This window comes from Schistocerca piceifrons, chromosome 5 (assembly GCF_021461385.2).
Source record: "Schistocerca piceifrons isolate TAMUIC-IGC-003096 chromosome 5, iqSchPice1.1, whole genome shotgun sequence".
Classification (NCBI taxonomy): domain Eukaryota; kingdom Metazoa; phylum Arthropoda; class Insecta; order Orthoptera; family Acrididae; genus Schistocerca; species Schistocerca piceifrons.
In genome coordinates this window covers 473,395,006-473,417,296 of record NC_060142.1, presented here as the reverse complement: position 1 = coordinate 473,417,296, position 22,291 = coordinate 473,395,006, and the positions used below count along the sequence as shown (strand labels likewise).

The 22,291-nt window shown below is 38.5% G+C and overlaps 1 protein-coding gene across 1 annotated transcript in view; it reads left to right on the top strand.

Moving 5' to 3' along the window:
* The window catches only part of LOC124798038 (mitotic checkpoint serine/threonine-protein kinase BUB1-like), a 232,625-nt gene that overhangs the window by 6,363 nt on the left and 203,971 nt on the right, over positions 1-22,291 (top strand). The window contains exons 2-3 of the mRNA XM_047261258.1: positions 3,599-3,800; positions 10,891-11,087. Coding sequence (XP_047117214.1) covers positions 3,599-3,800; positions 10,891-11,087 — 399 coding nt within the window. The remainder of the gene's footprint in view (positions 1-3,598; positions 3,801-10,890; positions 11,088-22,291) is intronic.

The following is a 22,291-nucleotide window of genomic DNA, read 5'->3' as shown; positions in this document are numbered from 1 at the left end:
TCTTCTAAAAGGTAATGACACTAACAAGGCAAGAGGAACACCAACACACAAAGTGTTAACTGGAGACCTTCAGAAATGTTTGCCTTCTCCACTCATATCAAATAGTATTAGTTTCTATAAAAGGAAACATTGGGCCTTAATTTTTACCTTGTATGATGCATCAGATTCCTCAGTTTACTACGTGATGTGGGATGAGTCAAAAGGAGGGCGAGGTGGAAGTGAAATAGCACAGCAGTTTTGAAGTGGGCAGGTAGTGTCATACCTGACAATGACGTGGAAGAAATCACACTTTGGACAGACAACTGCTATGGACAAAATAGGAATGTAAATATTATAATGTGTTTTTTTCTGATTACTGCATAAGTATCCACAAATTAACACCATAACTCAGAAGTTTCTACTAAAAGGCCGTATCCACATGAAGGCTGACAGTGTTCATGCATTGATGAAGAGGAAGCGGAAGAAATTGAATAATATGAGCATTTTAACACCCTGGAACTGGCAACAATTCGTAAGACACACTTCTAGCAAGTACATTGTTCATAAAATAAGAGAAATCAGAGCTCGAACGGAAAGATTTAGGTGGCTACCTTTTTCCCCACATGCCATTCGAGACTGGAATGGAAGTAGTACGAAAATGGTTCGATAAACCCTCTGCCAGGCACTTAAGTGTGAATTGCAGAGTAACCATGTAGATGTAGAATATGGAATTTCAAGATTTCAAAAGTTTTAATTCACTGTATGCCACAAAAGGCCTCCCCTTGTTTAGAGGAAAATGGATATGGAGAAACAGCCATTTTGTTATTGAAGTGTATACAGTTACAAATGAAATAGGAAAACGTGGGAATTTTGTACTTCAAAACATCTTTTGATGGTGACAACAAACAGGCCAACTTTGTTAGGTTATGCAGACATGGACTTACATTTCAATTACATTTGAACCAACTCTCAGATGTCCTAAGACCTATTTTGCTGCAGAAATATAATGATTTAATGGCACTGTTGCCATACATCCCTTCAGTTTGTCATGCATTTTATAAGAACCTAGAATACACACGTAATACAAACATATCAGACTATCCAGAAGAAGATATCAATATAATGGAAGGAAACATTCCACGTGGGAAAAATTATATATAAAAACAAAGATGAGGTGACTTACCGAACAAAAACGCTGGCAGGTCGATAGACACACAAACAAACACAAACATACACACAAAATTCAAGCTTTCGCAACAAATTGTTGCCTCATCAGGAAAGAGGGAAGGAGAGGGGAAGACGTCTTCCCCTCTCCTTCCCTCTTTCCTGATGAGGCAACAATTTGTTGCGAAAGCTTGAATTTTGTGTGTATGTTTGTGTTTGTTTGTGTGTCTATCGACCTGCCAGCGTTTTTGTTCGGTAAGTCACCTCATCTTTGTTTTTATATATAATATCCAGAAGAAGAGACAGATGTGATTTAGGACCAAATGTGACATTTATGTTTGTACAGCAAGTTGTACCACAATATGAGTAATGTTCTCTTCATGTAATATATTCTTACAATGAAATTAATGTGATTGAGTAATATTATTCATTAAATATCAAGAGCATTGCACCACATAATGCAACGTGTTTATGAGAGGTATACAACACCATGTCCATTATATATCTTTAAAACTTGTACAAAATGAAAAAAAGCTATTATATGCAAAGCAACATGATACTTAATGTTCAAAGTGTAAAATGACCAAATTTCGTTACGGTGATGCTATTAATAGCCAAGATATTTAAGGGAGAACACAGTAAAACACCTTCAAACTGCTCTCCTGTAAAATTTAGTAAATGTGACATAGTGTCCTATACCTCCGACCCACAGATATGTGTATGGTTTCATGTGTGGGACAATAGTAAAATTAAGGTATGCATGACTGTAGTGAACAGATGATTGAACTCTTGCTGTCATATGTCAGTACTTCCATGCCTACCTTAGGAAAGAGGACAATCCTCACTCCAAACTTTTTTCTCTGGGTGCAATTTGAATCATAACATTTTTGTCACATGCAGGACAATTAATTTTAGGTAATTTGACTCAAAATTATATGATCATAAGCTATAGATACATTAGTAAAATATGTATGCTGAGTATATTAATGCTTACTATTTTCATAAACTAGAACCACTTTCAGTGTGTCACACTCCAGGTATGCAGTTTTATCACTTGAAGATATAGGGTCAATCCATATTAAGCAATCCAGTGAAGGTTAATTGACCATTTTTAAATATTTTGATATTTTATATGCTATTACCCTATAATTGAGAAGTTCAAAAACAAAGATGATGTAACTTACCAAACGAAAGTGTTGGTATGTTGATAGACACACAAACACACACACACAAAATTCAAGCTTTCGCAACCAACGGTTGCTTCATCAGGAAAGAGGGAAGGAGAGGGAAAGACGAAAGGATGTGGGTTTTAAGCAGAGGGTAAGGAGCCATTCCAATTCCGGGAGCGGAAAGACTTACCTTAAGGGGGGAAAAAGTACAGGTATACACTCGCGCGCGCACACACACACACACACACACACACACACACACACACACACACACACACACACACAGACACAAGCAGACTTTACATATGTCGCTATTTGCGGCCAGGCTTTTCCAGTGCCGCGAATGAGAAGTCTGTGGCCTGTTTGTCCAGCAGGAGGCACTAGATGTCATCGTGCTCTACGATATGTCTACGATGACATTATAGCCTCAACCCTTGGCGGCTGTGCTTTTCTAGTGAGTCAGCGTATATACATTGGCGAGCCATTGCAGCAACACGTCAGTAAGCATCTAAAGATGACAAGCAACTGTCTCGTCGAAATGTTGTGAAGCTTCCGCAACATTATCTGACGCAACACCTGTGAACTGATGAAGCAAAATTAATTTTTATTGAACCACTTCATTTGGACTGACCCTAATACCAATTCAGCGTACACAAGTCAAGTGATGAGTAGTCATCTTTAACCTAATGCTACCAATTGATGAAATGCCAATTTCCTTCAGCACCATCTAGGGCACTGCTGCTGACATATTTCATTATTTTTTAATACAGTTTGTAGCACACGCATGTGGGCAACACCCTCCCCCCCGACACCCACCCACCACACACACACACACACACACACACACACACACACACACACTGCTTTTCACCCTGAGATGGTTTCTTGCCCACCACAAGACATTAAATTCAAACTTTAATTTGGTTTCTCTGTTCAGTAGCCCGCTCATCCCACAGTTGCTTCAGGTTAAAAATGGCTGCCTGTGCACAGCTGTTTGTGCCCTAAACACTTTTAATTTGATAGTTTGTCATTATACAATTAATACTGTGTGATGGCTCATCTCTTTAGACAGTTCTGCATACATCTACTTGGAAACTTAAGATGCAGGCCTACACCTTCATCTTGTATGTAATAACCAAAATACTATACTTGCTATATAGGAAAAAATACAAAGTTGGACATTACTTACAGCAAAGTGAATCCACTGTAGTCTGACTACTGTACTGTGTGATTTGCTTTGCATTTAATATTTCCAAAATCGTTGATTGTTTTCTTTCATATTGCAGAGAATTTCTCTCAACACACACGCTTGATGGAGATGATCCTTTGGAGGTTTGGTATCACTACATAAAGTGGGCAGAAGAACATTTTCCTGAAAGTGGGAGAACAGAAAACATTCAGAAGTTGTTGCACAATTGCCTCAATAAGTTTAATTCATCTGAAGAATATTTTCAAGACGTGAGGTTCATAAAGTTATGGCTGAAATATGTAAGTACCAGTACACTCCCCACTACTTTAGAAACTAATAATGTTATGAAAGTAAATTTTTCTGTCAGTTTGTGTTTGCAGAGCGACCATGTTGAAAGAGAGCCCTGCACCTATGAAATTGCAGTATTTTCCACCCTTTCTTTCTATGTCGAACTGTAATTTACTGTTCATCCTAAAATAATACAGACAGTTGCTGCGTCAGCACAATCTAGTTGTTGTTGTTGTGGTCTTCAGTCCTGAGACTGGTTTGATGCAGCTCTCCATGCTACTCTATCCTGTGCAAGCTTTTTCATCTCCCAGTACCTACTGCAACCTACATCCTTCTGAATCTGCTTAGTGTATTCATCTCTTGGTCTCCCTCTACGATTTTTACCCTCCACGCTGCCCTCCAATACTAAATTGGTGATCCCTTGATGCCTCAGAACATGTCCTACCAACCGATCCCTTCTTCTGGTCAAGTTGTGCCACAAACTTCTCTTCTCCCCAATCCTTTTCAATACTTCCTCATTAGTTATGTGATCTACCCATCTAATCTTCAGCATTCTTCTGTAGCACCACATTTCGAAAGCTTCTATTCTCTTCTTGTCCAAACTATTTATCGTCCATGTTTCACTTCCATACATGGCTACACTCCATACGAATACTTTCAGAAATGACTTCCTGACACTTAAATCAATACTGGATGTTAACAAATTTCTCTTCTTCAGAAACGCTTTCCTTGCCATTGCCAGCCTACATTTTATATCCTCTCTACTTCGACCATTATCAGTTATTTTGCTCCCCAAATAGCAAAACTCCTTTACTACTTTAAGTGCCTCATTTCCTAATCTAATTCCCTCAGCATCACCCGACTTAATTAGGCTACATTCCATTATCCTTGTTTTGCTTTTGTTGATGTTCATCTTATATCCTCCTTTCAAGACACTGTCCATTCCATTCAACTGCTCTTCCAAGTCCTTTGCTGTCTCGGACAGAATTACAATGTCATCGGCGAACCTCAAAGTTTTTATTTCTTCTCCATGAATTTTAATACCTACTCCGAATTTTTCTTTTGTTTCCTTTACTGCTTGCTCAATATACAGATTGAACAACATCGGGGAGAGGCTACAACCCTGTCTTACTCCCTTCCCAACCACTGCTTCCCTTTCATGTCCCTCGACTCTTATAACTGCCATCTGGTTTCTGTACAAATTGTAAATAGCCTTTCGCTCCCTGTATTTTACCCCTGCCACCTTTAGAATTTGAAAGAGAGTATTCCAGTCAACATTGTCAAAAGCTTTCTCTAAGTCTACAAATGCTAGAAACGTAGGTTTGCCTTTCCTTAATCTTTCTTCTAAGATAAGTCTTAAGGTCAGTATTGCCTCACGTGTTCCAGTGTTTCTACGGAATCCAAACTGATCTTCCCCGAGGTTGGCTTCTACTAGTTTTTCCATTCGTCTGTAAAGAATTCGTGTTAGTATTTTGCAGCTGTGACTTATTAAGCTGATAGTTCGGTAATTTTCACATCTGTCAACACCTGCTTTCTTTGGGATTGGAATTATTATATTCTTCTTGAAGTCTGAGGGTATTTCGCCTGTCTCATACATCTTCCTCACCCGATGGTAGAGTTTTGTCAGGACTGGCTCTCCCACGGCCGTCAGTAGTTCCAATGGAATATTGTCTACTCCGGGGGCTTTGTTTCGACTCAGGTCTTTCAGTGCTCTGTCAAACTCTTCACGCAGTATCATATCTCCCATTTCATCTTCATCTACATCCTCTTCCATTTCCATAATATTGTCCTCAAGTACATCGCCCTTGTATAGACCCTCTATATACTCCTTCCACCTTTCTGCTTTCCCTTCTTTGCTTAGAACTGGGTTTCCATCTGAGCTCTTGATATCCATACAAGTCGTTCTCTTATCTCCAAAGGTCTCTTTAATTTTCCTGTAGGCGGTATCTAGTAATGAATGCAAAAAAAAAACAAATCATAAATTCTATAATTAAACTGCAATTCTGTATGGGTGCCAACCCACTATCTCACATAATGCAAATTACAAATGTAGACATAGTGATGACGCAACTTGATGTTTAAGATAAAACATTAATTAGTAGAAGAGAAAGTAAAATAGCCATCAAATCAAGGATTGGTTTAAACATCAGAGTGTTGAATGAGGTGTGGCAATATTGGAGGCTGTTGTTCTATCAATGACTCAACACAATCAGCTAGTTATAAGACCAAAAGGGAGAGGGTGCCACTATTAGTTTAACAGGAAACCCAAACAATAGTGGGTAAAACTTTGTGATGGGTTGTCTGTGTTCTGATCTTCCAAACATATGTTGGTAAAAACCTTTTGCAGTTAAGTGTGAGTCTGTCTGCACGCCAGTCAAATCCGGCTATGTCAAAGATGACACAGACCATTTATCGACTTTTGTGACTGTTCGAGATCCTAAACTGTCGTAGCAGATGAATTAAAGGAGCAACTCTGTACATTTTCAGTTAGTATATTCATTACAGTTTTGGAAGCTAGCGGTATCTTTCTTTCTCTCTTCTTCTTCTTCTTCTTCTTCTTCTACCTCTCTCTCTCTCTCTCTCTCTCTCTCTCTCTCTCTCTCTCTCTCCCCCCCCCCCCCTCTCCCTCTCCCCTTTTTTCCCAAGTTTTTGAAAAATTAAATGCTGTTGTGCAGTGACAGAGGAGCTGTGTTCAAATCCACCAAGAAGTGGTTTTTTTCTTTGTGCAAAAAATGACAAGTAGCAGTGCGTATGGAGTCCACATTAAACTCAATGCAGGTAGGGAATTACCTTCAGGAATGATTCAGCTGTTAAAATTAAAGATTGAAATGTGTAATGCCAAGGCATGGTTTGACCTATATCCTACATATTGTCATCTAATTACATGTCATTGGAGAGCTGCATCAGTGTATCTGCAGTTGTCCTAGTAGTTAATTAATAAGGTTTATTGAATCTTATCTTCAACTTTTTTTTTTTTTTTAGAATCACAATGGAACAAGGTAGGTAGCAGTCTGATTTATATACTCTGAGACATCAGGCAGGTCATTAGTTACAATGTCGCATCATAATTGTAAGTTAATGTCACATTTACTTTTGTGTACATGATGGGTACAGCATTTTTGCTGAATGTAGATGGCCAAAGAGCTTATATCAGTTTCAAGTGTCTATACTAAGCTGACAATATTTGGAAATGGTTCTTTATATCAGTAAAAAGCAAAGTCTTGTAACACATTCTAAAATTTGCACAGCATTTTCATTGCAGTGGCTAAACAATAATGAATACTGGTTTGAAGAATTCTGTACATGTTGATTGTCTAGTGAAATGGGACGAAAACACTAATCTAATTTTTAAAAAAAATCTCTATTTCATGCTATGCCCTCCTATGTCCAAGATCAATTTGCTATGTTACATGTGCCATTGCAGACTACTTTGCTTATGTACATTGTCATTTGTCATGCCCTAAATTTTATGGATTGTGATGAACATCCACACTACCTTTATCATGCGGGAATGAGTAATATATGTAACAAAAAATAACAAACATGCAAAAAATTTTGACTTTCGTTTGAATGTAGTTTAAAGAAAAATATCAGTAATGATGTTAAAAGTGACACATTTTCAATGTAAAGACTTGGAAGTGACATTAACTTAATCCTGTTGAAAAATAATCAAACACTTTACAAACTGTGTGTTCCATGGTGTTTACGAGGTCACTATAGTCTTTGTAACATTTGTATGATAACCCAGCTAGTTTTCGTGAAAAACAGACGCTGAGACACTGTTGTTTTCATGTGTCAGGCATGTCGGCATATGCTACTGCACACTATTCTTCTGTAGTCTGGTATCTATAGCTCGCCCTCATCAAGAGGATGCATTCCATACAACACTGCTACTTGGCAGCATTTTTCACATAAACCTGCCAGCACATTATTTTATCTAGAGAGATGCTTCATAGTTGGAATTTTGAAACTTTTGAATTCTTTTTATGTTTTGTATTTTCAGCCCCTTTTATGCACCCCCAGAAAACTTTCATAGCCAGAAATCACGATACCCGAATGTAATTGTCTGTGTAATATGGTGATAATTTTAGTGCATCATAAGCAGATGGATATGTACAATTTTTGTTTTACTGGCACTGTATTGCACAATTACACCATGTACAAAATAGATATAGTGTCATCTGAAACAACAGTCTTGTATCTTGCCAGCACACCTCTTCATGTGGAAAGATGCTCCAAAGCGAGGAAACTTAATTGTTTGCGTTGTGGTTTCAGTGCGTGAGACTGCAGTTGTTTGTGTGTGTGTGTGTGTGTGTGTGTGTGTGTGTGTGTGTGTGTGTGTGTGTGCACTTGAATGTGTTTATATGTGTGTCTACTGTTGACGAAGGCCAATGGGCGTAGGCTTTAATTGTGAAAATCTTTTTGTTGTGCCTATCTGCAACTCGGCATATTTGCTATATGGTGAGTAGCAACTTTCCTTCATATAATTGTTTGAATAGTTTTAAGTAATCAGTATGTATTTCCAGTCCTTAGTCAAGGTCAATGGCCAAAAAAATAATTGTTTTGATCATGTTGGAATGATTTCATTGCATTGTGAAGTGATGAGCATGTGTAGTTTTTGATTAAGTGGCAGAATTAATCCTCTGTATTTACATCATGTACAGAATAGATATTCTAGCATCTGAAACATTACGTTTGTTGCCATCATATTTCATCATCTGGAGAGGCACTTCAAACTCATAACCTAAAAGCATCTGAATACTTGGTTGTATTTTCAGTCCTACTGTATGCTCCTAAGCAAATTTCACTGTCGGGAATCATGATATCCGAATATAATTGTCTAGTTACATGGTAATAATTTTAGCATATTGTAAGTCGATTTATATGTATGAGTTTAGTTTTATGTATGAGTTTTGTGTTGCTGGCTTAGAGTATGCTGTGAAATTACATTGTGTACAGAATGTATATTGTAGCATCTAATACACCATATCTGTTCTGTGAGCTACTTATCTGGAGGAACAGCTTCAATACTTTTTACACTCATTGTATTTATTTTTCATCCTTCTGTTTGATCTGGGCTTTGAACTGGCACTGGTGAAGTTAAAAATAGCTTTTTGTGTTGTCTTTTTTGTAAATTTTTGTATATCTTGTTTTTTCCTTCTTTTTTAAAAATAATTTGAACTACCATTTTTAGTTCCCGGTGATCAGTATTGCTTCTTTGTGTTATAAGATTCAAAATGGATACAAGTCATTATGGTGCTTCAGTGATGGAACCATTTTAACTACCATAGGCTGTCAGCTTTATTCCCTTAATACACCATGCATGTAAATTACATTACTGGATGGTTTTGGTCTTAGGCCATCATCAGATGTCCACAGGATAATACGAAAACTACAGTAAATATGTGTGACATATTAGTAGATAACATTGCGCTTACTTATTAAAATTGTTGTTTAAATTACTTATATGATGTTAGTGATGTGTGTTTCACATTTTAAAACAATTTTGTTTTGTGTTATTTGGGGACAGACACACTCTTGTGCATTCACATGTGCAATAGTAATCAGCTTAGACAGCCAACTTTCGCAGCTTGTCATGAAAAGCAAAAACCTTACTAACAGCTAGTTTACTAGCCCTTGCACATTCATTTAGCAGTATACTGTGTACTTTTGCACACTTGTACATACACATAACTGTTACAAATTGAGGAAAGTATGCATCAACCAAAGAGCATGCCAAGACCTGCCATCTTGCAGTGCCAAGGTAATTGCCAGAGGAAGCTGCAGGCATGTGGTAATAGTCATGCCTACATGTCACTAATTCTTATTGAACTTCTTGTGTGACGGACTTTGATAATATTTACAATTCTTTTGTTATTGCTGTAGTGATGCTACTTGGTCTTATTACATCTTAAAAATTGGTCATGGTTTTTTGCGCCATTGCTGAAAATAGTCTCTGTGCTTGTTGTCATTACACATATTGTAAAGTGGCACAACAATATTTTCCATCACTGCTGTAGTAAAACAGTCCTTACATTTAATCACTGTCCTGTGTCACATCAATATGTCAACTTATAAAATTAATCACAGTACTTTTAAAATTATTTACGATACTGCCAAATGTTAAAATGGTTTACGTTCGTTATTGCTGTATGAAAATAAGCATTTTCCTGGTAGTATTTCACTAAAATTGTATCATGTTTGTTTTCTTAAAATAATGTAGTAAAATTAATAATTTCTGTCATTAACAAAATTACAATTGATTTCCATGCAGAGATACAGTGCTGCTCGGCAATCACCAACCAGATTTCATAGTGATAAGATCAGTCACTCTTGTTACCTAATTCATATAGCTTGTAAAATTCTCCCTTCTCTTGAGCCTTTCAAGGACATCTTTGTAAAACAGTTGGTTGACAGATTATGCTTATCCATTATGGATATTTTAGAACCGTGACTGTATATTGAATGTAAATAAGTTATACACAACTGCAACCAGTCACTTTTTTTCAATAATAATGCTTTATTACATGAACTGGTTTTCGAACCTTTTCAGGTTCGTCTTCAGATGGTTTCGGGAGGATCTGGGAAGTTACATCATTACTGGTAGTAGCATAATGCTGGGTGCTGGTTTGTGACAGTATAGGCTGCTTTTTTCGTATCTGTCTGCCTCCATTTTGATGTCCAGAACACTTTCACACGAACTATATTAGTTTACACTTTGACAGTGACACTTTACCAGCATCCAGCATGCACTTTACAACTGTTGCTACAAGCGCTTATAGTTGATCTTTAATCTACAACACATTGTGTTTTACTGACTTTTTGCCAGTATTTCTGTCAGTCTTGTCTGTTTCAATCAGTTGTGTTGTGTTACCTGTAATCAACATACACACTTCTCTTGGATCTTCTCTCACTGGATCTTATATAATGCAGCTTTATATACTTAGTACTAATCTGTACTCCCAGCTATCAGTGCAGATTCTATCTTATGTCATTATACAATGTTTTGTGTCTTATTATTTGAAAATAACATGTGAAATTTAAGATTTTAATCTAAAGTGAAAGAGGTGTTTCACATCATTATATGTTTCTTATTTTCAGGCTGAAATGGCCGAGAATCCCCTACAGATTTATAACCAACTTTCAATGTGCGGTATTGGTGCACAGTGTGCTCTGTTCTATAAAAGTTGGGCAGATGAGCTATTTAGAAATGGTGAATTTAAAAAAGCAGATAAAGTTTTTCGCGAAGGTCTAAAGAGAAAGGCACAGCCATTTAACAAACTGCAGTCAGCATATGGGTGAGTATTATTTATACAATGCTGTTTTATTCTTTTGTTGCAAGTATGTCTGCTGAGTGGGATGGCAACTGCTTAAAAGTGTTGGACTCGCGGACAAAGCTGTGTTCAAATTCCCATCCCACCATTCAAATTTACATTCCCTACTCTTTTTCTAAATCAATCAAGGCACATACCAGGGTAGTTCCTTTGAGAAAGGACACAACTGAATTCCTTTCCTCTCCATTGTCCTGGCTGATCTAGGGCTTCACCTCTAATGACTTCATTGTTGATGAGGCATAAAATATGTGTCTTCCTTCATAACACAGAGCATTTCAGAATCAGTAACTTGATTTTAACAGTTTATATTAACTGATGGAAAATGCTACAGAACAGGAACAGACTGAAAAAATCTTCCAAACCCTAAAGTTTTTTATTTGTTATTACAATGCTTTATGTACACAAGCCACATGGACAACATTAAGACTATGCACCTTATGCAAGAGTTTTTTCATTTGCTGGAATTCACTGCTGCCATTATACTCTCTCTCTCTCTCTCTCTCTCTCTCCCCCCCCCCCCCCCCCCTAACAAATTGAAAGGGAACAGAAACACTTTCCTTCATGTATCATGTATTTTCTCAATAATATGTCACATGGTGTCATGTCTGGAACTCTTGTTGGATAAGAATGTTGAGCAGCACTCTGAGGTCGCATACGCCCTATTGAGCTAGTCAGCATTGAGACAGTGTGTGACTGAGAAGTTGTAAAGACCATATGCCTTCTTTTATACCTACATGGAGAGACTAGTAATTGTTGTCAATATTGTTTGTAGACCAAACATCACCTTTACATTGGCTAGACTGGAGAATTGTGTAAATTCTGTGCTTGCGTGACAAGTAGGCTTTCATGAGCACAGCTCAAAAGCTTGCTGGATACCCTCCACTCTTTCATCAAATGTACAAGGTGGACTTGAACTCTTTCCTTTGCTTAGACATCCTGTCTCTTCAGATTGGAAATATCGGAAATACCAATTACAAATATTTTCCACCACAGGTATAACAATCCAGAAATGCCAACAAAAAGCATACTTGAGCACAGACACAGTGTCATACTTGGTAAGCTGCATCATGCAAAAAGTTGATTGTTGAGCATATGCCATTGTGCTTCAAAGTGGGATTGTAAATATGATCAATACATGGACTTAGTTGTAACGGTGTCTCTCTAAACCTCTGAGCCACATCCATTCTATTAACATACTTTTTGTGTCCCATAATTCTTATTCTGTTGTGTTTTAGAACAATTTATAACATGGTCATTGAGCAGTTGTAATAACATAACAAAAAAGAATTCACAGCAAGGCTGTGTTTATGTTGTGTCACAGGGGGCAACCGTGATCTTGCATTGTAATTTTATTAATAAAACTGTCTAGGTCACAGTTTTTTAATTTAACTGTAATGATCAGTTTTAGATGAACTGTGCTGTCTTCAGATCCAAAACTAAAATACGTAGGAACAATTGCTGCTACCTGCACAGCTGATGTGCATAGTTAAATCTATACCTGCACAGCTGATGTGCATAGTTAAATCTATACACTGCAGCTGAGTCAGGTGTTAGCAACTGTCACCATGTATTTTAGTTTTGGGTCTTAGGATAGCTTGTTTTCACCTAAACTGCTCATTACAGTTTAATATAAATTTGTGATATAAGCAGTTTTATACATAAAATTTAAAAAAAAGGCTGTTTCTGACTATTTTGCAATTTGTCTTGTAGTATGTGTCCTTAAATAAATATAAATGCTTAAAACCAGATCATCCTTTTTGGAAGACCGTGTGTTCCTACTGAATTGTTTACAGGAAACATAATTACAAACAGCTCAACAGAATAAGAATAGTCAAGTCCAGTCTTGCGACAGTTATCTGGTTTAGTTAACTTTTTGGGGTACCTGCACTCTGTCGAATAGCAAAACTTTTCTACCAAATCCAATAATAATGTAGGGGAAGTTCTGAATAGGGTATGGAATACTGTAATGAGCAGTTTAATTACAGATAGCTCTTGTGCTACAACAAATGGGATAGTATAGCATGACGTGACTGGGTGGTCATCAGACCTTTCAATGGTTGTCGGCATGAGCAAGACACGTCGGTATAGTCCATCTATTAGGTTGTACACACATTGGACTTTTAAGGTGTCACTTTGTCAAGGGTTTATTTTGAATTGTAAATTTTTGATACAAGATAAAACCATGCTACCAGAATCAACTGCTACGGGCAGCAACATGTTGACAAGAATTGCTATTGACTGCCACCATTTGTAACACAAGGCAGATGAATTCTGGGCAGAAAATCACTTTCCAGTTGTGTATCAGATAATAACATCCATTGAACAGCCACATTACTAAAGACGTGCCACACCACATCACACGACACCACAGGGCCCAGAGACTAGTGCAGATACAAAAACCTTTTGACATTTCTAGCATGGAAAAAGATCATTTGGTCAAATGAATCATAGTACACATTGGTACACAGGTTCACATTGACAACAGAGTAAAGTGTGGCATAAATCACTCGAAGTAGTGCATCCCACTTTTCAACATGCACCATTAATTCAAGTGGGTGAGTTACTCACATGTGGAGAATGTTTGTATGAGTTGAAATATAGCTTCTTATACTTGGTCCAGTCACAGTAGTGTGATCACTATCTATGTTTGACAGCAATATGCAGTAACCACTCACTGATAGCAGGTGGCAGCACTAGCAGTGGAGGGTATAAAGCATGTCGGGGAGGACACAGAAAGCAGTCTGGTCATCATCATAATGCTGAAATGGAGCAATTTATCTGACATCTAAAAGGGCATGATCATTGGCTTTAGAGCCAAGTATCGAAGAATTTCTGAAACGACTAAGTTATAGTTGTGTACAGGCGAATAGACATGCAACTGTTGGACAGCTGACCACTCAAATGAACCAAGGGACTACCAATAGTGCCTTTTCAGTGATCATTCAGCAATCGTTGTGGTGGGTGGGCCTCACAACAGTAGACTGATTCATGCACACATGCTGACTGCTGTACATTGCTGACAAAGTCTAGAATTTACATGCCAGTCCACAACTGGACATCACTGAGTGGCAACAGGTGGCCTTTTCAGACTAATCACATTTTATGCTACATTTGAAAGATGGCTGTGGGTGTGTATGGTGTGAAATGTGTGAAAGAAAACACCCTGCATGCCCTATGGTGTGGGGAATATTTTTGTGGCTTTCCCAGGGTGATGCTGTCACAGTGGAAGATATAGTGGATCAACCCAAGAATGCATCTATACTTGGCGACCTTTTCCAGCCCCACACACAGTTCATTTTCCCTTGCCACAATAGCACCTACCAGCAGAACAATGCAACGTGTCACAAAGCTCATAGAGTATGCACTTGGTTTGAACAGCACCAGGATGAAGTAAGCAGCAAGTGGCTTCAGTTTATGTGTAACGATCTTTAATTTCTGTTCTTATTTATCTATTTACCAGAACTAGGTTCTTGCATAGTTGACATAAAGTGTATTTCACCACTGCTATTAGCGCTACAGTCATCTTATTCAGTTTGAACCAGTGAATATTAAATAGCATTTAATAGTGTGTCAGCTACTTGTTTTTGGCACTAGGCACAGCGAGTCAGGTGACAGTAGTTCATGTTGGTGCATCAGTCTCAATTTAGTTTTTATGTGAGCACAACCCTAGTCTCACAATTAATCTTTCCACTTTTTTGCCTTTGAAAGGAATAGGTTCATGTATAGATGTAGCTGGGGATTGTGGATGGTGAGATTGTGATGAATGAGCTGATTGCTGTGATGAAGACAAATACCGTCTCTCTCTAGCTGCTCACGCAGCTGTTGATTTCCATCTTCGTTGAGGATTGATCAGTGGCCTCTGGTCATTTAGAGCCAGGTGGAGGATCTAACACAGTGTGTTTGCTGGTTCTGTGACAAGATTGGCTGTAGATTCCCAGAACTACACAGCACAGTGAAGACTTACAAAATCACCCTGGATAGGTCAGGTGAACACTATACACAGAAATGGCCATTGTGATGGCAGAGTATGCGTGGAATGCACACTTTTTAAAACAGATTAGGCAAAACTCCAAGTAGAAAAACTGTGATCAGATAAATCAATTATTTCAAAAGACATGTTAACAAACTGGGAGAGTGTGAGACTCTCACAGGAATAGGAGGGCACAAAGAAAGTTAGAATATTTGTATTTTGTTAAACTGGTAGTCACTATCAACTTATTTAAAGAACAAACTGAACATTTAGTTCAGATGTGGCAAATTCAGAACAATTGTGGTTAAAACTGAAATACTTAAAGCTGAAAGAAATTATAAACGACTGGCTGCATAAGTGCATTCCAAGTAAAGTAATTTAAAATGACAAAACCCATTCTGGCTTAATGGTACCATGTGAAGAATTTTGTCAAACACAGACTACTACATTCTTGTTACAAGAAACTGAAAGGAAACTGTTGGAGAAAGGTTAATAGAAACTCGTGAGCATAAGGTCAGTGTATGTGAAGCCACTTGACTGTGAGTGTCATGGCAGCGGTAGATGTAAGCATCCTCTATAGGATAGACAGGGACCAGGTCTGGCGGTTACTGGTAATTAAAGGTGGCATTGTGGTACTAATGTGCAAGACTCTCACTCCCCTTTCGGCTGTCGAACTTACTTGGAGGTGCTTTGCCGATCTTCTCTCAGGATAACAGGTGGCGATATTCTGCTCAGCTTCTTCTCCAAAGAATAAATGTTACTCTGGAGGAATTTTCTATACTTTAAAATAACTCGATACACTCAAGATTCCTTTGAACACTGTATTTTCATAACACGTGGCAGTTTTCATACATTAAACATTTCTCGTAAAATTGACACCTTCCAGACTCTATTACAATCATCTTTCAATACTTACCATTTATAAATCTCTCCAAGCTTAACAAGGCAACAGTCCTGACTTAACGACATTAAGTGAGAGAATGAATAAAAGTCTGTTATTTCAACTACCTTCAAACGTTTATACCAAAATTTCACAGAGTACAATGCGTTTACTCCATGGGCGGTACACGTAACTTATCAGGCGGGCTCATTGACTACCTGCTCACACCGATCGCCCGCCCAATACACGTCTGTCCTGTACGCACATAATTGTGGGCCAGTAGACTTAGTTCTACTTTACCACCCTTATCTCTAAAATAACGTGTGTTCGAGATGGTGTGAAAATACAAGTGTCTCTAGAATTTTCTCCAAAATTCTCGAGGCACTACCATATCCCCCTCCTTAGCTCGAACACACGATATTTTATACATGTTCATTATGTAAAATATTATCGTATTTATATAACATTACTTCATGGTTATAACAGTTTTCCTTTTAACACTTAATTACTTAATACATCATGTACCTTTGGATTAATTTAAACTCTCTACGGACAAGGATCTCTCTGTTCCCTCTCTAATCGTAAACTCTGAGTGTTCATTACACAAGGGTATGTTGCTGTTTGCTCTTACTTTGCGTACTACTTTCTCTGAGTATGGATTTGTTCACTATTTATTACAATCTGGAGGAACCTTGGGTAAATAAAGGTGTTCTTCTCAACGTATGTATATTCACACAAACATAACACTGCGAGTGGGAACCAGAATTCAAACTTACCAGAATAATCTCTACGAATTGTGTGACTTTTGTCATGATACTGCCCTCTTCCTTTAGGCACACTACCCATACCTTACCCAATGGTAGACATCTTCTGTTTTGGTAGGTTGTTGTTGTTGTTGTTGTTGTTGTGGTCTTCAGTCCTGAGACTGGTTTGATGCAGCTCTCCATGCTACTCTATCCTGTGCAAGCTTCTTCATCTCCCAGTACTTACTGCAACCTACATCCTTCTGAATCTTGGTCTCCCTCTACGATTTTTACCCTCCACGTTGCCCTCCAATGCTAAATTTGTGATCCTTTGATGCCTCAGAACATGTCCTACCAGCCGGTCCCTTCTTCTTGTCAAGTTGTGCCACAAACTCCTCTTCTCCCCAATTCTATTCAGTACCTCCTCATTACTTATGTGATCTACCCATCTAATCTTCAGCATTCTTCTGTAGCACCACATTTTGAAAGCTTCTATTCTCTTCTTGTCCAAACTATTTATCGTCCATGTTTCACTTCCATACGTGGCTACACTCCATACAAATACTTTCAGAAACGACTTCCTGACACTTAAATCTATACTCGATGTTAACAAATTTCTCTTCTTCGGAAACGCGTTCCTTGCCATTGCCAGTCGACATTTTATATCCTCTCTACTTCGACCATCATCAGTTATTTTGCTCCCCAAATAGCAAAACTCCTTTACTACTTTAAGTGTCTCATTTCCTAATCTAATTCCCTCAGCACCACCCGACTTAATTGGACTACATTCCATTATCCTCGTTTTGCTTTTGTTGATGTTCATCTTATATCCTCCTTTCAAGACACTCTCCATTCCGTTCAACTGCTCTTCCAAGTCCTTTGCTGTCTCTGACAGAATTACAATGTCATCAGTGAACCTCAAAGTTTTTATTTCTTCTCCATGGATTTTAATACCTACTCCAAATTTTTCTTTTGTTTCCTTTACTGCTTGCTCAATATAAAGATTGAATAACATCGGGGAGAGGCTACAACCCTGTCTCACTCCCTTCCCAACCGCTGCTTCCCTTTCATGTCCCTCGACTCTTATAACTGCCATCTGGTTTCTGTACAAATTGTAAATAGCCTTTCGCTACCTGTATTTTACCCCTCCCACTTTTAGAATTTGAAAGAGAGTATTCCAATCAACATTGTCAAAAGCTTTCTCTAAGTCTACAAATGTTAGAAACGTAGGTTTGCCTTTCCTTAATCTTTGTTCTAAGATAAGTCATAGGGTCAGTATTGCCTCACGTGTTTCAATATTTCTACAGAATCCAAACTGATCTTCTCCAAGGTTGGCTTCTACTAGTTTTTCCATTCGTCTGTAAAGAATTCGCGTTAGTATTTTGCAGCTGTGGCTTATTAAACTGATTGTTCGGTAATTTTCACATCTGTCAACACCTGCTTTCTTTGGGATTGGAATTATTATATTCTTCTTGAAGTCTGTGGGTATTTCGCCTGTCTCATACATCTTGCTCACCAGATGGTAGAGTTTTGTCAGGACTGGTTCTCCCAAGGGCGTCAGTAGTTCTAAAGGAATGTTGTCTACTCCTGGAGCCTTGTTTTGACTCAGGTCTTTCAGTGCTCTGTCAAACTCTTCACGCAGTATTATATCTCCCATTTCATCTTTTGGTAGGTATGCCCCTTTAAACAAATTCCTAATACACTATGGTACAGCTCAATCCCCTTCTTGGTGCCCCTGCCTGCACAATATAGGTCAGCCTTCCTTGGGTCTGCCTACCTGCCCTTATCAATCCAATCATCCTTCATGACTAGGCTTACACTATATTTAAAAAGTACCTGGGAAAATTAATATGCTACTTTATCCATCACACTCGCTTCACAACACTTTCTTTAACCCTTTTTGAGTCCTCCATTTCTCTTCTAGTCCTAACTTTCCAATAGACACCATACTTGGGAATATTATTACTTATACTCTGCTTGTCCCATTATCCTACAATTCGTCAGAATAGTCGTTAAACTGACACCAATTCTGTGCATTTAAGTATACACTGTGGCGTAACGAATCACAAGATGTTTCTCCTTATACGCTGTAACCAATGTACATCTACCATGATGTAATACTATCGTCATAATGATGAATATTCCTCCGCACATACCTTTATGTAATGTAAAACTGTCAACTCACATGACCATGTGCGCATACCTATCGGTATGTGCACAATTTTCCCCCTCCAACACATGACAGTTCTTACATTACCTTAAACTGTATTCCCCCTGTTTGTGTATTTGTATTTCACTGTGTGTATGTGTATGTGCAGTTGTGTAGCCTGATTCTTTGGCCAGCTTATGTAAAATACGGCCTTGCTGTGCTGGTACTGCGAACGGCTGAAAGCAAGGGGAAACTACAGCCGTAATTTTTCCCGAGGGCATGCAGCTTTACTGTATGATTAAATGATGATGGCGTCCTCTTGGGTAAAATATTCCGGAGGTAAAATAGTCCCCCATTCGGATCTCCGGGCGGGGACTACTCAGGAGGGCGTCGTTATCAGGAGAAAGAAAACTGGCATTCTACGGATCGGAACGTGGAATGTCAGATCCCTTAATCGGGCAGGTAGGTTAGAAAATTTGAAAAGGGAAATGGATAGGTTACAGTTGGATATAGTGGGAATTAGTGAAGTTCGGTGGCAGGAGGAACAAGACTTTTGGTCAGGTGATTACAGGGTTATAAATACAAAATCAAATAGGGGTAATGCAGGAGTAGGTTTAATAATGAATAAAAAAATAGGAGTGCGGGTTAGCTACTACAAACAGCATAGTGAACGCATTATTGTGGCCAAGATAGACACAAAGCCCATGCCTACTACAGTAGTACAAGTTTATATGCCAACTAGCTCTGCAGATGATGAAGAAATTGATGAAATGTATGACGAGATAAAAGAAATTATTCAGGTAGTGAAGGGAGACGAAAATTTAATAGTCATGGGTGACTGGAATTCGTCAGTAGGAAAAGGGAGAGAAGGAAACATAGTAGGTGAATATGGATTGGGGGGAAGAAATGAAAGAGGAAGCCCCCTTGTAGAATTTTGCACAGAGCATAACTTAATCATAGCTAACACTTGGTTCAAGAATCATGAAAGAAGGTTGTATACCTGGAAGAATCCTGGAGATACTAAAAGGTATGAGATAGATTACATAATGGTAAGACAGAGATTTAGGAACCAGGTTTTAAATTGTAAGACATTTCCAGGGGCAGATGTGGATTCTGACCACAATATATTGGTTATGAACTGCAGATTGAAACTGAAGAAACTGCAAAAAGGCAGGAATTTAAGGAGATGGGACCTGGATAAACTGAAAGAACCAGAGATTGTACAGAGTTTCAGGGAAAGCATAAGGGAGCAATTGACAGGAATGGGGGAAAGACATACAGTAGAAGAAGAATGGGTAGCTCTGAGGGATGAAGTAGTGAAGGCAGCAGAGGATCAAGTAGGTAAAAAGACGAGGGCTAATAGAAATCCTTGGGTAACAGAAGAAATATTGAATTTAATTGATGAAAGGAGAAAATATAAAAATGCAGTAAATGAAGCAGGCAAAAAGGAATACAAACGTCTCAAAAATGAGATCGACAGGAAGTGCAAAATGGCTAAGCAGGGATGGCTAGAGGACAAATGTAAGGATGTAGAGGCCTGTCTCACTAGGGGTAAGATAGATACTGCCTACAGGAAAATTAAAGAGACCTTTGGAGAGAAGAGAACCACTTGTATGAATATCAAGAGCTCAGATGGCAACCCAGTTCTAAGCAAAGAAGGGAAGGCAGAAAGGTGGAAGGAGTATATAGAGGGTTTATACAAGGGCGATGTACTTGAGGACAATATTATGGAAATGGAAGAGGATGTAGATGAAGATGAAATGGGAGATAAGATACTGCGTGAAGAGTTTGACAGAGCACTGAAAGACCTGAGTCGAAACAAGGCCCCGGGAGTAGACAACATTCCATTAGAACTATTGACAGCCTTGGGAGAACCAGTCCTGACAAAACTCTACCATCTGGTGAGCAAGATGTATGAGACAGGCGAAATACCCACAGACTTCAAGAAGAATATAATAATTCCAATCCCAAAGAAAGCAGGTGTTGACAGATGTGAAAATTACCGAACTATCAGTTTAATAAGTCACAGCTGCAAAATACTAACGCGAATTCTTTACAGACGAATGGAAAAACTAGTAGAAGCGGACCTCGGGGAAGATCAGTTTGGATTCCGTAGAAATGTTGGAACACGTGAGGCAATACTAACCTTACGACTTATCTTAGAAGAAAGATTAAGAAAAGGCAAACCTACGTTTCTAGCATTTGTAGACTTAGAGAAAGCTTTTGACAACGTTAACTGGAATACTCTCTTTCAAATTCTGAAGGTGGCAGGGGTAAAATACAGGGAGCGAAAGGCTATTTACAATTTGTACAGAAACCAGATGGCAGTTATAAGAGTCGAGGGGCATGAAAGGGAAGCAGTGGTTGGGAAAGGAGTGAGACAGGGTTGTAGCCTTTCCTCGATGTTATTCAATCTGTATATTGAGCAAGCAGTAAAGGAAACAAAAGAAAAATTCGGAGTAGGTATTAAAATCCATGGAGAAGGAATAAAAACTTTGAGGTTCGCCGATGACATTGTAATTCTGTCAGAGACAGCAAAGGACTTGGAAGAGCAGTTGAACGGAATGGACAGTGTCTTGAAGGGGGGATATAAGATGAACATCAACAAAAGCAAAACGAGGATAATGGAATGTAGTCAAATTAAATCGGGTGATGCTGAGGGGATTAGATTAGGAAATGAGACACTTAAAGTAGTAAAGGAGTTTTGCTATTTAGGGAGTAAAATAACTGATGATGGTCGAAGTAGAGAGGATATAAAATGCAGACTGGCAATGGCAAGGAAATCGTTTCTGAAGAAGAGAAATTTGTTAACATCGAGTATAGATTTAAGTGTCAGGAAGTCGTTTCTGAAAGTATTTGTATGGAGTGTAGCCATGTATGGAAGTGAAACATGGACGATAACCAGTTTGGACAGGAAGAGAATAGAAGCTTTCGAAATGTGGTGCTACAGAAGAATGCTGAAGATAAGGTGGGTAGATCACGTAACTAATGAGGTATTGAATAGGATTGGGGAGAAGAGATGTTTGTGGCACAACTTGACCAGAAGAAGGGATTGGTTGGTAGGACATGTTTTGAGGCATCAAGGGATCACAAATTTAACATTGGAGGGCGGGGTGGAGGGTAAAAATCGTAGAGGAAGACCAAGAGATGAATACGCTAAGCAGATTCAGAAGGATGTAGGTTGCAGTAGGTACTGGGAGATGAAGCAGCTTGCACAGGATAGAGTAGCATGGAGAGCTGCATCAAACCAGTCTCAGGACTGAAGACCACAACAACAACAACAATGTAAAATAAGTTGAAGGTTATAGAAAACCACGGAAATTGAGAAGGACTTCAGCGATAGAAGTGTATGCATATGGACAGAAGGAAAGATAGACTGGTACTCAAAAGAGACGTAAGAAAGGAAAAAATATAAATGATTGCTAA